This window comes from Carcharhinus amblyrhynchos, chromosome 12, assembly GCF_965287045.1.
Source record: "Carcharhinus amblyrhynchos chromosome 12, sCarAmb.v2.hapA, whole genome shotgun sequence".
NCBI classification, from domain to species: domain Eukaryota; kingdom Metazoa; phylum Chordata; class Chondrichthyes; order Carcharhiniformes; family Carcharhinidae; genus Carcharhinus; species Carcharhinus amblyrhynchos.
The window spans coordinates 18,583,446-18,598,552 of NC_137335.1; the positions used below are offsets into that span (position 1 = coordinate 18,583,446).

The 15,107-nt window shown below is 40.5% G+C and overlaps 1 protein-coding gene across 2 annotated transcripts in view; it reads left to right on the top strand.

Moving 5' to 3' along the window:
* entpd6 (ectonucleoside triphosphate diphosphohydrolase 6) overlaps positions 1 to 14,391 on the top strand; it is a 57,004-nt gene extending 42,613 nt beyond the window's left edge. For both annotated transcript variants that reach the window (XM_080200135.1, XM_080200136.1), the window contains exons 9-14: positions 1,349 to 1,413; positions 5,229 to 5,330; positions 6,922 to 7,062; positions 10,432 to 10,488; positions 12,482 to 12,594; positions 12,698 to 14,391. In XM_080200135.1, the coding sequence (XP_080056261.1) occupies positions 1,349 to 1,413; positions 5,229 to 5,330; positions 6,922 to 7,062; positions 10,432 to 10,488; positions 12,482 to 12,594; positions 12,698 to 12,781 (562 nt within the window). In that variant the 3' untranslated portion in view covers positions 12,782 to 14,391. The remainder of the gene's footprint in view (positions 1 to 1,348; positions 1,414 to 5,228; positions 5,331 to 6,921; positions 7,063 to 10,431; positions 10,489 to 12,481; positions 12,595 to 12,697) is intronic.
* The last annotated feature ends 716 nt before the right edge of the window (positions 14,392 to 15,107 follow it).

Below are 15,107 nucleotides of genomic sequence, written 5' to 3' on the forward strand. Positions count from 1 at the left end.
CACTTGGAGTATTGCATACATCTGGTCACCGCATTATAGGAAGGATGTGGAAGCATTGGAAGGGTGCAGAGGATGTTACCTGGTATGGTGGGAAGATCTTATGAAGAAAGGCTGAGTGACTTGAGGCTGTTTCGCTAGAGAGAAGGTTAAGAGGTGACTTAATAGAGGCATATAAGATGATCAGAAGATTAGGTAGGGTGAACAGTGAGAGCCTTTTCCCTCGAATGGAGATGGCTAGCATGACGGGACGTAGCTTTAGATTGAGTGATGATAGATATAGGACAAATGTCAGAGGTAGGTTCTTTACTCAGAGTAGTGAGGGCGTAGAATGCCCTGCCTGCAACAGTAATGGACTCACCAACATTTAAGGGCATTTAAACAGTCATTGGATAAACATGTGGGTGATATTGGAATAGTGTAGGTTAGATGGGTTTAGATTGCTTTCACAAGTCGGCGCAACATCGAGGGCCGAAGGGCCTGTAATGTTCTAGTTCTATGTCTTCTTTGACCGAGCCAGTTTTCTATCCACCTTGCCAGCTCACCTCTGATTCCATATGACTTCACCTTTTGCACCAATCTGCCGTGAGGGACCTTGTCAAAGGCCTTACTGAAGTCCATGTAGACAACATCCACTGCCCTAATCTCATCAATTATCTTTGTCATTTCCTTGAAAAACTCAATCAAGTTAGTGAGACATGACCCCCCCTTCACAAAACCATGTTGCCTTTCACTAATACATCCAGTTATTTTCTAATGGGAGTTAATCCTGTCTCGAAGAATCCTCTCCAATAATTTCCCTATCACTGATGTAAGGCTCACTTGTTTGTAATTATCTGGATTATTCTTGTTACCCTTAAACAAAGGAACAACAGTGGCTATTCTCCAATCCTCTGGGGTCTCCCCTGTAGCCAGTGAGGATACAAAGATTTCTCTCAAGGCCCCAGCAATTGGCTTAATTGCTTACTTTTCTACTGTTGTTTACTTTTAAATAGTTTTGTTTCCAATTAATACCAATGCGTGCACTTTGAACTGACAATTTCAGAGCAAAGTCCAACTTCATATGATTGTCATCTGTATATTCCTGTGCTGTAATTTTCTTTGCCCTTTTAGGGTGTTTTAATTAAGTCAGATAGCATGGTCGGTGCAGGCTCGGAGGACTGAAGGGCCAGTTCCTGTGCTGTAATTTTCTTTGTTTTTTGTATAAATGTATAGAATTCATCCAAGTTCCATGATTAGGTACCTACTTTATAATTCATTACAGCTACTTATTAATGTAGGAATGACTGATTTTTATTTCGGTGACCAGTTCAGACTCCAACGTTTCACTAATATTGCTTTCTATTTTCAGCTACCTAGGATTCGGTTTGATGTCAGCGAGACTGGAAATTTTAGGAGGAACTGAAGGTAGACCGTGTAAGTTGGCAAGTTAGCATAATGGTCATAATTTCATCAACTTGAAGGTATACATTCAGTCACCTGCTATAGAGTGAGACCAAGCAAGCTCGCTACACTCCTTTAGTGGGAGTTCCACCCTCCCGCCACTGATGCAGCCATTTTCTTCTCTTCTTGTTTTCCCCTTCCCCAACACAATGGAACAACGTATGAAGTTTGCGCATTTACACGGGCTTATGGGGACCTCCACTAAGTCATACTATTTCAACTTGGACAGACATCCCTAATCCTTCTGCTGATTTAAAGTTGTAAATTTTGTATCTAGCAGCACTGTCGGTTTATCTTCAGCAGTCAAACTGCAGCATTTCAACATGACTCACCACCATCTCCTCAGGGGTGATGATAAGTGGGCACCTGATCTTGGTTTTGCCAGCGATGCTCACATTCTGAAAATGAAATGTTTTCAAAGTTTATTTTAAATCATGTTTGTGATCAGTGTACAAACGTTATGCATGTACAGTTTTATTATTGCTATACCAGCCCCAAAGTGTAAATGGGCAATTTAGCTATACTGGCTATCTTCTTTAATAATAGGGTTCTGTATTATAAAATAATGGTTACAAAGAACATGGAATAGGTTATATTATTTGTATCTGAGGTGACATGAGTAAGAAGCAATAGTGGGAAGAATAGAAAGTGCTGAAAGTACTCAGCAGGTCAGGCAGCATCTGTAGAGGGAGAGACAGAGTTAGCATTTCAGGATAATGACCTTTCGTCGGAACTGGAAAAGATTAGGGATGTAGTAGGATTTAAGTGGGACAAGAACAAAGGAAGATCTGTGATAGGGTGGAAAACGGAAGAGATTCAATGACAGCAGAGCTAGTCTTCAAGGGCCCAGTGGAATGGTAATGGGGCAAGACAAGAAACAAAGAAGAAAATGATGTGCATGGAGCAGTTATACTGTAAGCAAAAGGAAAAGAAAAACCAAAACATTCAAAGAAAGGAAAAAAATGGGGGCCAGATTTTCGGTCTGAAATTGTTAAATTTACACTGAGTCCAGAAGGCTGTAAGTTGTCTGATTGAGAGATGAGGGTTTTATTCCTCAAGCCTTTGTTTTGCTTCTGTAAGTTAGTGCAGCAGACCAAGGACAGAGGTGCCAGAGTGTGAGCAAGGTGGAGAATTAAAATGACAGGTTTCTACTTCCTTCCCAAGATCCTGAAACAGGACTGGTCTGGTAACCCTATCATTTTGGCCTGTTCCTGCCCAACTGAACTGTTTTCTTCCTACCTTGACTCCGTTTTTTCTCCCCTTTCTGAATCTCTCCCCAACTACATCTGTAATTTTCCTAATACCCTCCATCACTTTAAAGTTTCCAATTTCCTGGCCCTAGCCATCTCCCCTATATCATCAATGTCTAATCTCGTTACACCTCCATCCTGCACCAGGCTGTCTAAGGGCTCTTCACTTCTTCAACAAAGGGCCACCACCCTCCTCTGCCTGGTGAACTTGTTCTGTCAATGAACAATTTCTCCTTTAATTTGTCTTACCACCTTCAAATAAAAAGATGTTGCTGTGGAACCTAGCTATGTTTTTTATGGGAATATATAGAACACATTCCTTATTTCAATCCTACCAAGTCCCCTTTACCCCAATCCTCAACATTTTTTACCAGTACCATTCCCTGCTCTCGCTTTGAATTGGAAAACTTCTTCGACTTTGCTTCCAATTTCCATCCTTCACTGAGTTTCTCATGGGTGACACTCGTTAGCATTACCGCCTCTCAGTACATGGGCCCCAGGTTCAATTCCAGCTGTGGAGGACTGGCTGCATGGAGTTTGCACATTCTCCCCCTGTCTGCGTGAGTTTCCTGCGGGTGCTCCGGTTTCCTTCCGGAGTACAAAGCTGCACAAGTGAGGTGGATTGGCCAGAGGTTAGGATGCCTCACCTCCTGACTCCCCAAAGCCTGTCCACCATCTACAAAGCACAAGTCAGGAGTGTGATGGAATACTCTCCACTTGCCTAGATGAGTGCAGCTCCAACAACACTTGAGCTTGACACCATCCAGGACGAAGCATCCCCGCTTAATTGTTATCCCTTCCACAAACATTCACTCCCTCCACCACTGACAAATAGTGGCAGCTGAATGTACCATCTGCAGGATGCACTGTTGGAACTCACCAAGGTTCCTTAGGCAGAACCTTCCTAACCTACAACCGCTACTATCAAGAAGGACAAGGGCAGCAGTTATCTGGGAACACTACCACCTGGATGGTCCCCTCCAAGTCACCCACCATCCTGACTTGGAGATATATTACCGTTCCTTCACTGTCGCTGGGTCAAAATCCTGGAACTCCCTTCCTAACAGCACAGTGGATATACCTACACCTTGTAGACTGCAGCAGTTCAAGAAGACAGCTCACCTCCACCTTCTCAAGGAAGCTAGGGATGGGTAATAAATGCTGGCCTAGCCAGCGATGCGAACAAATTAATTATTTAAAATTAAGATTTATTAATTGAATTTAAATTTTACCAGCTGCTGTGGTGGGATTTAAAGCCATACCCCAGAGCCACTGGATTACTAGTCCAGTCACATTACCGCTATGCCACCGTCTCCCTCTCCCTTTGTCAGTGGATTCTAAAGTATGTAATTTTGTATATGCCTTTTAGTATCTTCTTTAGGTGACTTGTCATTTTAATTCTCCACCTAGCTCTCACGCTGTTATCTCTGACCTTGGTCTGCAAAGCCCCAAATAAACTGGAGGAACAGCACCTCCTTTTTATGTAATAATTTACATCTTTTATTTCTTCCATGCCCCATTGCCATTTCCTTTGGCTCTGTAAGACTAACTCTCTTGTCTTCCACCCTAGCATTGGACTTGCCTTTCTCCTTGTTCCACTTTGCTCAAATGTTTCTCATTCTCCCAGTTCACAACTGTTTCTGCACAGCTGCTGCCTGACCTGCTGAATATTTGTAGCATTCTGTTTTTATTTCAGATTTCCAACATCTGCAATATTCTGTTTTTCGAGTAGCAAGAGTAGGTTGTGCATGAAATTAAGACAAGGGATGACATACAACAGTTGGTAATTGTACAATTGTAGTTTAGTCCATCCTTGTGATTATAACAGGTTTGTATTCAAGTTATCTCTTCCCCTTTAATTTTTCCACCTTAGCCCATAACTTGGAATTGCTCACAGAAGGGAAATTGTTTTAAAGCTGGCAAAATACAGTGCTGCTTGGAACATTAATTTCCGTGCACTATTTTCGTAGAATCTACGGTGCAGAAGGAGCCATTTGGCCCATCGAGCCTGCATGACAACAATCCCATCCAGGTCCTGTCCTATCCCCATAAACCCACATATTTACCTTTCTAATCCCCCTGACATTAAGGAGCAAGTTACCCTGGCCAATCAACCTAACCCACACATTTTTCAACTGTGGGAGGAAACCAGAGCACCTAGAGGAAACCCACACAGACACGTGGAGAACATGCAGACTCCACTCGGACAGTTATCCGGGTTCTGGCGCTGTGAGGTAGCAGTGCTAGCCACTGTGCCACCCAAGTAATCTTACTTGTCTGCATTAAGTTTGCTCGGGAATCAGAATAATGTTCTGTAGAAGTGTAGAGAGCTGTGGATTATTTAACTATCCTGACTTGTCTTAATAAACAGATTGAATAAAAAGTAAGCCAGGAGAAATTAAAGGACATCTTCATTCCATATTCTAGAACAATTTAGCAATTATTCTAGTTCTAAAATGGTCTGAACATAAAGGCAGTTCAAATCTAACATTCTAACTTTGTAATTATGCTGTCTTTTTATTGTTCACTTGCTTACAGTTGAGAAAGGACAAGAACTGGTAAGTTCTTGTTTGTCACCAGACTATAAAGCGGAATGGAAGCATGCGGAAATTGTTTACAACATTAAAGGACAGAAAGCAGGTAACAGCCTATTTAAATGGCATTTGCTTTTAACTTGTCAGTTTCCTGACACAATGGTAAATTACTCTAACAAATTGTGAACTATCACAGAACTTTATAGCACAAAGGCCATTTGGCTCATTGTGCCTGTGTCAGCTCATTTTTAGAACTATCAAATTCATACTGCTTGTTAATTCAAATGATTGTACATTGAGGAAGAACATGTCTGAAGCTAGCTTGTATCTTAAAACAGGTTTATATCTAAGACAGCCAAGTGAAGTCACAGACTCTCCCCAGTTCTTCCCGGATACCCAGAGTGACCTGGTTTATATATTCTTGCAATGATTCCTTATAGTTACCTACGTGGGGACAACAGTGCTTTATTTCCAACATATTGCAGCAGCTTAACATTAACACCACTCCCCTACGCTTTCCCTAAATCATAAACCAAAGCAAAGAAACAGGCCAGCCATGATCTAATTGAATGGCTGAACAGACTTGAGGTTCCTACTCATGAATGCACCAAGAGATTATTTTTGATCATTTGTGGGATGTGGGTGTCACTGGCTGACCAGCATTTATTTCCTGTCCCTAGTTGCCCTTGTTCAGAGTTGAGAGTCAACCACATTGCTGTGGCTCTGGAGTCACATGTAGGCCAGACCAAGTAAGGGTGGCAGATTTCCTTCCCTAAAGGCCATTAATGAACCAGATGGGTTTTTCCAATAATTGACAATAGTTTCATGATCATCAGTAGATTCTTAATTCCAAACATTTTTTGTGGATTTCAAATTCCACCATCTGCCGTGGCAGGATTCGAACCAGAGTCCCCAGAGCATTAGCAGAGATTCTGGTTTAATAGTCTAGCGATAATGCCATTGGCCCATCACTTCCCCGTTGCTTCACTCTTAGTTGCACCTTTATTAATTGTTAATTTTTTTCCATCATGTAATTATCTCTATATCCCATATTTACAGCCCTCTCCCTAAGTTTGAGGGGGGGTCATTAATGGGCCAGAGACTTGTGCCCACAATTGTTATTGTGTGGTTGATAGGTAGGAGCGCAGAAATAAAGTAAGGTTGTATTAATTTATTTCTCTGTCCACAAATGTTGGTGCTGTTTGTTCATCTGACAGAGGTGCCAGGATTAATTGTGCCTAGTCAGTAAAGCACATGCACTTGATTATTGTGAATAGAATACCAATCACATCCTTCTGTTTGGGCTGCTAGATTTGTACTGTGTGTTTATTGATAGCTGAACCCCAGGCACAAACATCCCTTTCACAGACTGTAATAAAACATGAATTAGACTGGCTAATAGTGAGAAATAAATCGTTACTGAACTGAATTTTACATCTTCTTTCATCCTCTTGCAATTTGGAGTATATTGACCATTTTGCATCCAAATTTCTGATTTTCCTATGGTTTATACTTTTCTCCTGCTTTAGTTAATTGTGTAATTAAATGGCCTCTGCATGTTGAAACATTTGATTTTCAATCTTGGTGCATCAGTATGAAACTGTGTAACTGAAGGATTCTTTTATTCTTAGTTTTGTGTGAAAATCTGAAGCTGATAAACATCTGAGCTCTTCCTTCCCTGTCTGTCTATGTTCTAGGAGAACCTCTCTATGATTCCTGCTATGCAAGGGTACAAAAAATACTCTACAAAAAAGTGCATAAGCCTGAAGAAGTGGAGAACCTGTCATTTTATGCATTCTCCTACTACTTTGACAGAGCGGTTGATGTTGGACTTATAGGTAAGTGTTTGAGACTACTTGGAGTTTAGTTGTCTCGATAGTCCAGTGTGAGTAAAATCACCATCCAATGAGATAGCAACAAATCACAACACAGATGCAAAGATTCTAATGCTGAATTGGACGATTTGAACTAGAGATGTTGTGCAGGTGGTCCATATGGGGCTAATATTAATCCCCATGATGGGATGGAGGGGGTAAGATTTAAAATCTGAACATTGATGACAGGAAATGATCCATCCAACTAGACCTATACTGTTGTGGTATTGTATCACATTATTTACAAATCAGTGGGGGGGACATTGGCATATGGCAAATAAGATTCGGGAGTTGAATGCAGGGCTCAGAGAGGTAAGGGAAGAATGGGATATGATTCACGCAGCACTGGCGCCTCTACTAGAGAAAGTTGGAAATATACCACTAGGACAGCCTTTATCTGAATCATGCTGGGGCCATTGTTCTGGTGTTTGATATAATCTGGGCAGTAGGGAAAGTTTTTAACTAAACTGTGTGTGGAGAGGGATCACGTAATGGAAGGTGTGGTATATTTAAGGGATAGGCTAGATCAGTAAAACAAGGTAGCGATAGAGTAAGATGACAAGGGTAATGATCAGATAGTGATAGGAAGGAACAGAGTGTACAATTTAAGAATGCATCAGCAGTTAAGGTCAGAGTTGACAAAAATAGTAAAAAGGCAGAACTTAAGGCTCTGCAGCTGAATTCATGTAGCATTCATAACAACAGTTCTCACATAGAAATAAGTATGTATGACCTGATGGCCATTACAGTAACATGGCTGCAAGGTGACCAAGGCTTGGACTGCTGGAATATTTTGGAAGGACAGAGAATTATGAAAAGATGGTAGGGATGGCTTTGTTAGTTAAGGATGTCATTAGTATGATAAAGGTTCTAAAGATTAAGGTATAGGCTGGGATTTTGTGCCCCCATTAGCCTGAGCGTAAATAAATCTCATGGGGCCAAAAATGAGATTCGTACCGATGAGATCTTGCATCATGATCAGTCCTGCCTTCTGCCAGTGACACAATGGTGTCCCCACCATGCAGTGATGGGAACCCTATTTAAATACATTACCATATTCTTAGCAAGCTTCCTCACTGTATCATTCCCTACATTCAGATCTCACCCTCACTCACATAACGTCACATCAGCAATGTTTACAACAGATCTGGAGCAAAGAGAACTGGCAAAAGGAACCCACTGGGGGCACACGGCTAGGTATAGCCCGGGGGAGAAAGGGACATGCCTGAACAACACCTTGGCACTGCCCTGTGGCACTACAGGGGCAGTGTTGGAGGGGAGGATTTCCTCTGTGGAGGTCCATGGGGATGGAGGTGGGTGGTGGTGTTACCCATGGCAGTGGGGGTTCCCCATTTGTGTGGGAGGAAATCTTTGGTTTTACTTTTTGTTCGTGCCGTGATCTGCATAAGGACGGTGGGTTGGGCTCCCCATCAGCGAGACCTGCCTCCCACATTTTGTTTGAGTGTTGGACTCAAAAGCCAGCAGTGCAGCCAGTGAGCTCACACCTCTTTTCTGGGCTGAGCCAACACTTTGGGGGGGAATAAAGATGGAAAATTCTGCCTGTAGAATCAGTTTGTCTCGAGGCAATAAATAACAAAGGAAAGGAGTCACTTGTGGAAATAAGTTTGTAGAGCTGCTAACTAATGGACTACATTCTAGAACTGTGTATACAGGAAGAAATGATTAGAGTTTGTAAAAATAGGTACTGCAATAATCGTGGGTGATCTTAACCTATAAATAAATCAGACTGGAGGATGAGTTCTTGGAAGTGTTTTGAGACGAGACGAGAGCTGGACATTCTTGAGCCAACCAGAGAGAAGACCATTCTAGGCTTTGGTAATATGCAATGAGACATTGAGGACCCTAGCGTGAAGAAGCCTCTAGTTAGCAGTTCTCATAACATGATAGAATTTTGTTTTAAACTTAAATGTAGGCAACTAAAGAAAGCAGGAAACTTCAGGCCAGTTTGTCTCACATTTGTCATTGGGAAAATGCTCGAATCTATTAAGGAGGTTATAACATGATGCGTGGAAAATCTCAATGCAACAAAACAGAGTCAACACGGTTTTGTGAAAGCAAAGTCGTGTTTGACTTAATTTATTTGAGTTCTTTGAGGAAGAATCAAGCATTGTAGACAAAGGGGAATCAATAGATGGAATGTACTTTGATTTCCAAAAGGCAATTGCTAAGGTGCTGCATCAATGGTTACTACTGATGTGTTGGGAGGTAACATAGTGGCACAGATAAAGGAATGGTTGGCTAACAGGAAGCAGAGAATAGAGATAAATGGGTCAATTTCAGGGTGGCAATCGTGAAGTATCACAGAGATCATTGCTGGGGCCCCAACTATTTTTAATCAGTGCAATGATTTGGATGAAGGAATGAATGATAAATTTGCTGATGATCCAAGGACGGATAGGAGAGTAGTTTGTGAAGAGGAGATGAGTCTGCAAAGGGATATAACTAGGTTGAGTGAGCAGGCAAAATTTTGTCAGATATAGTGTTGGAGATGTGCACTTTCCTGCTTTGGCAAGAAGAATATAAAAGCTAGAGAGACATTGCTGAACTCTGTGATACACAAAGATCGAGTTATCCTGGTATAGAATCACAAGTTGGCATGTAGGTACAGCAAGTGATTAGAAAGGTAAATGGAATGTTGGTGTTTATTGCAAAGGGAATGGAATATAAAAGTAGGAAAGTTCTGTTATAATCATTGGGATTACACCTGGAGTACTGGTTTGATGTTTTCACACTGAGAGGCGTTTACAATGGTGTTCCTCAATGGCTCGTTTGAATAATTATAAACAATCTAGACTTGGTTGTAGGGAACAACATTATGAAGGTCACAGATCATACAGTAATTAAGTTAGATAATGATTGGATAATTACACAGTTCAAGATGACAAAGGATAGTGAAATGGGCAGAAGCATGACAGTGAAGTTTGCACTTTGGGAGGAATAATATGGAAAGACAATATACTATAAATGGCATGATAAACAGTGTGGTTTGGGAATGAGTAGGGAGACCTTGATGCCATTTATGCAAATCTTTAAAGGAGGCAGGCAAGTTGTTAAAAATCATTTGGCTGTTTTAAACAGTGGGTCCTATGCCAGTTCAGAGAGATACAACCCCCTTGGGTTTATGAAGATGTGGAACCCAAATCTGGAGTAATCTGCATTAACACACTATCCACTTGTCCCACGTGAAAAAAGGCACTTGGCTTTGAGAATGGCAGAAATATGAGTTAAAATTCTTGGTATAGTTAAATACATTCTAAATCCTAATCTCTTCATATAGACTTCCTGATTCAATAAAATCTGTTTTTATTGCAGATGCAGAGAAAGGAGGCACTTTAAAAGTTGAGGATTATAGAGAAGCAGCCAAACGTGGTAAGAGCTACAAAATGAGTCGGCAGCATGGGCTTTCCCATTACTGACAAAATAACCTAAATCATGTGTATCCTTGATTTGAAAAGGTTTTAATATATTTAGCTGGATGTCAGTAAGCTACTTTACTAAGGATAATTACATACCAGAATCCCTTCTATGCTGATAAGATAGAAATTCTCAATGTAACAAAAAAAACTAGCTCATTCTGCAAAAGTGAATTTTTGTTCACTTCATTCACCCATTCACACTCTTATCGGCGCAGGCTCGAAGGGCCTGTTCATGTTCTGCACTATTCTTAGTTTATGGCAATTGTACGTAGAACAAAGTGCTAACTCTTGCTAGTCCTAATTTTTTCCTTACGTTTTGAAACACAACCTAATGATCTTTACCATTAGAGATGCAATATGTGAATGCTGGCTCGGTATTTGGTTCTCCCATCCTATGCCAAATGGAGCACTGAGTTAATAGTTTTATACCTTCATTTCCGCCTTGGCTAGTTTTCATTTTTGGAGGAGGTGATTTGCAGAAGCTTGGTGATTTTTGTTTTTATTGCCTTTCTTTCCTGACCCTTCTCAAATGACAGGACTAATTGGCAAGTTTTCTTAGCCCCTTCTTCCAAGGCTGTGTTGTTTAATCTAAAAAAAACCAAATTAATGAATAAGATGTTTGAGAGATGAAAGCATGGTGCTTTATGTCCATTCTACGAATCTCACTAGGCACCAGAAGAATTTATTGAGAGTTACTGAGTAAATGGTACACAATAAAGTTGCACATAGCGGTATTATAAAACAAACATTGTTCTGGGTCAGGAGTTGATCCAGAAGGAGGTGTTTTTCTCCGGGAACAAAACTAGATTTGTGCATCTGCTTTGATTGTCATTTTGTAGTAATAAATTAAATTTGAGGAGAATAGGATGACTGTGTAGGTAAATCATAAATTAAGTTTTCTGTTATTGTGCTTCCCCAGTTATTATTAGATATGGTTTTTAACCTTTAATATGGTCCATATTATAGCATTAATTGACTTGTGCCATAATGATTGCCTCAATAATTTATTGAATTTATCAAGTGAAAGGCTGGCACGCATAGATTAAAACAATTCTTTTTTCCATTCCTGGCTTGAATTGAATGGGTTTACTCAACCAAGATTCTGGAATTGGCTTCACTACCCAGTAGGTTAAAGAGAGAAAAAAATTTCCATTCTTCCCGATATGATATCACTAAATCTAGGATTGGAGCAGACCATTCAGCCCATCAAGCCTGCTCCGCTATTCCACGGTCGATCTGATTGAGGCCTTAATTCCATTTTCCTGTCTGCCCCCATGATCCTCAACTTGCTTGTCAATAATCCAGCAAACTCAGGCTTGAATATATTCAATGACGCAACCACCACTGCTCTCTAATAACCCTCTGAAAGAAGAAATTCTTTCTCATCTCAGTCGTAAATGGGAGAGACCTTGGGGCTATTCTTCCAGCCCACTGCAGGCTGGGAGACGTCAGCGGTGGCCGTTTCCTGGGCCTCCTACTGGGCGCCATGCTCTCCGTGCATCTCTGGCACGAAGTTTTTTTTTACATAATCAGTGTGATTACAATATAGAAATCTTCATTTCCAACTAATTAGCAGGCCCGGGACAGAATTCTCCTGGCCTGCTAGTGTCCTCCAATTTGTGATGCAGAGCTAACAGCACCAGAAATCCAGTGCTGGGAGATACACAGAGGCCGTGGAGCCCTCTGGGGAACCCGCGAAACAGCCTCCGCTCAAGTCTCCCGACCCGCTATCTTTATTCCTCTAATGTGTATCCTGTTTCAGCTAATGTGAGCGGAAGGGTATTTTGTCTTTGTTTTCTCCAGTCCAGTCTCCTTTACACTGTTATTGAATATTGTGATCTTGGGTGCAATTTGAAAGCTGCCAATATGCGATCTAACTCAAGAAATTTAAATGCTTTTCAAGTAGTTCTACAAATAATAAAAATATTTTTTAAATTTTGATTTAGTGTGTCAAAGTATGGAATCTAAATCCACGGACAAGCCATTTCTTTGCATGGATCTTATATACATAACAGTACTGCTAGAAGAACTTGGTTTTCAGAAAGATGCAGTTTTGAAGGTAATTTCCAATGTCTTAATAAAATTGATGACTTTTGTTTACTATTCATGTTGCAATTTATAGATGGTGACTTATCTGAAGTAATTTTTGGCTCTTATTACAGCTTGCCAGGAAGATCAATGGCGTTGAAAGCAGCTGGGCACTGGGAGCCACCTTCCATTATATTGACTCTCTTCGCAGAAACTAGTGTGAAAAATTAACTAATGTTTACATTGTACAACAATTCAATCAAGAGTGAATTCGTTGGCTCACTGTACAAAGTATTGCTCCCCCTGCTTGGAGTATTGGGAAATCTCTTCATCTGGGTCTGGGCTTTGTCAATCATAAAAGTGCTAATGTCTGTACCACAATATTACATGGTGCTTAATCTAATGAATCATAAGGTTACTAATTGGTGCAACATTCCAACAAATTGGAATGCCATGCACAAATTTACGAAACAAAATGAGTGGAGAGAATTTTCTTTTTTGGTTGCAATAACTGAACTCAATTGTCAGAGTATTTGTAGGTGACTAAATTATGGCTATTTGAATTGTAAGAGACCATGGGATGGGCTTATTTTGATTAAATAGTGCCAGTTTGTACATCAGAAGACCTACACTGCAAGGCGTCCATGACTAATTTCCACAGGGCAGAATTTTGGTTAACTGCTTTTCATGATTCCCTCTTTCTAAGCCATGAAGGTAAAATTCTTGTTTTTGTGGAAAACAGAGTTGATTATTTAAACTCCACAATCTGTAGATGAAAACTGTTAACTCTCTCGATCAATTTTGATTCAGCATTCCGCCTATAGTAGCTGAAACACACAAAACGGTGATGGTTTCTGCTGTCAGAAAATCACCATAATTTGCGAGATTGGACGAAGTATTTGAGGAGAGTCTTGGTTACCCCTAGTCTCTACCTCATTGGATTGCCCAAAGTCCTGTTCTTTCAGTAGCACTGAAAATGAAATTAGAAGCCAAAAATACTGAGCAAACCAGGAAGCATTTGTGGACAGATAAACAGGCCTAATGTTTCAGCTTGATGACCTTTTGTCAGTTCAGAAAAAGGTTCCACTGTAACAGGTTTTAAGCAAGTGGGTGGGGGGGAGAATAAAAGTGAAGGCCTGTGATGAGATGGAAGACAGAAGAGATTAAATTGTAAGAGATGAAGATGTAAAGCAAAGCATGATGGTAATGGGACAATGAGAAATAAAAGATGGATCTAGAGACAGTACAATTCCCACTTACGCTATCAGTATCTGCAGCTGCCACCCAAAAAATGAGTCTGATCTGAAATAGCTGAATGCCATGTTAAGTCCAGGAGTTTGTAAAATGCCCAATTAAAGTTAAAAAGAATGGAAAAAGATCTGCTCAGTATTGTCAACATTGGCTTTTATTTCAGGCTTCCAGTAACTGCAGTGTTTTGCTTTGGTAACAGTGAAAGTGACCTGGGTGTCCACTGAAAATTGCGAATGCATCTGGCATTTAAGACCGAGTTAAGACCAAATCCAGAGGGTGGATGGAAATTCCACTGTTCCTCAGACCTCGCCCCATGAAAGCTAAGAATTTCTGTGACTGCCAACGTGATTCTACCATTGATTCATTCCGGTTGATGCTCATCCAATGTGAGACCTAAGAAACTAATCCTCCTTCACCTCCCGATTACAAGTGGATTCATTTGTACTTTTTAAATACATATTGTTACATAACTCGTGTAACTTATTCAAACTTCAGTTCAATTGAAAGTAGAATCTGAAGCTGGAGTTACATGTATCACCCAAAAATGTTGTAAATAAATTTAATTTTTGGTGTACAACTTGCAGCTGTAGCAATTGTTTAAGCATATAGTGCATTATTGCTGATGCTGAACCTTTGGAGAGAAAGGTGAAACTTTTATCACTTATTGGTGTTCTCAAGGCGAACCAGGTTTTCTTGGATTTTGTTTTAGCATTGATGGTATGATTATTGAACAACACAGAGATAGACCATTTGGCCCATCAAGTTTATGGCAGGTCTTTGCAGAACAGGCCAATTGGTCCACTCCCTGGCACTTCCCATTTCCCTACACTACTGTTCACCAGGTTTTTATTCAATTACCTTTTGAAAATTAATATTGAATCTGTTTCCAGCATCTTATCAGGGAACGTGTTCCAAATCCAAATCATTGGTTTAGTAAAAGTTCTTTTTCCTGTGTCAGGCCTGCCTATTTTGCCAGTAACCTTAAATCTGTAACCTCTGGTTTTCAACCCTTCAGCCATTAGAAGTAGTCTCTTAATTTAGACTGAACCCTTCTCTGTTCTATGGAGAACAGCCCAACTGCTCCCTCTATCCACATAACTTAATCCCTCATCATTGGAATCATTCTAATCTCTTCCATTACCTCTCCAAAGAGTCAACGTTCCAAAAAGAATAAACTGTCACGCATTCAGTTTTAGTTGCAACGCTGGTTTGATTCCTGTCTGAGTGAGGAAGGAAAAGGATGATGAGAGCATGTGCAATTAGAATAGTAATCATTGCAAAACTGTTTTTGTT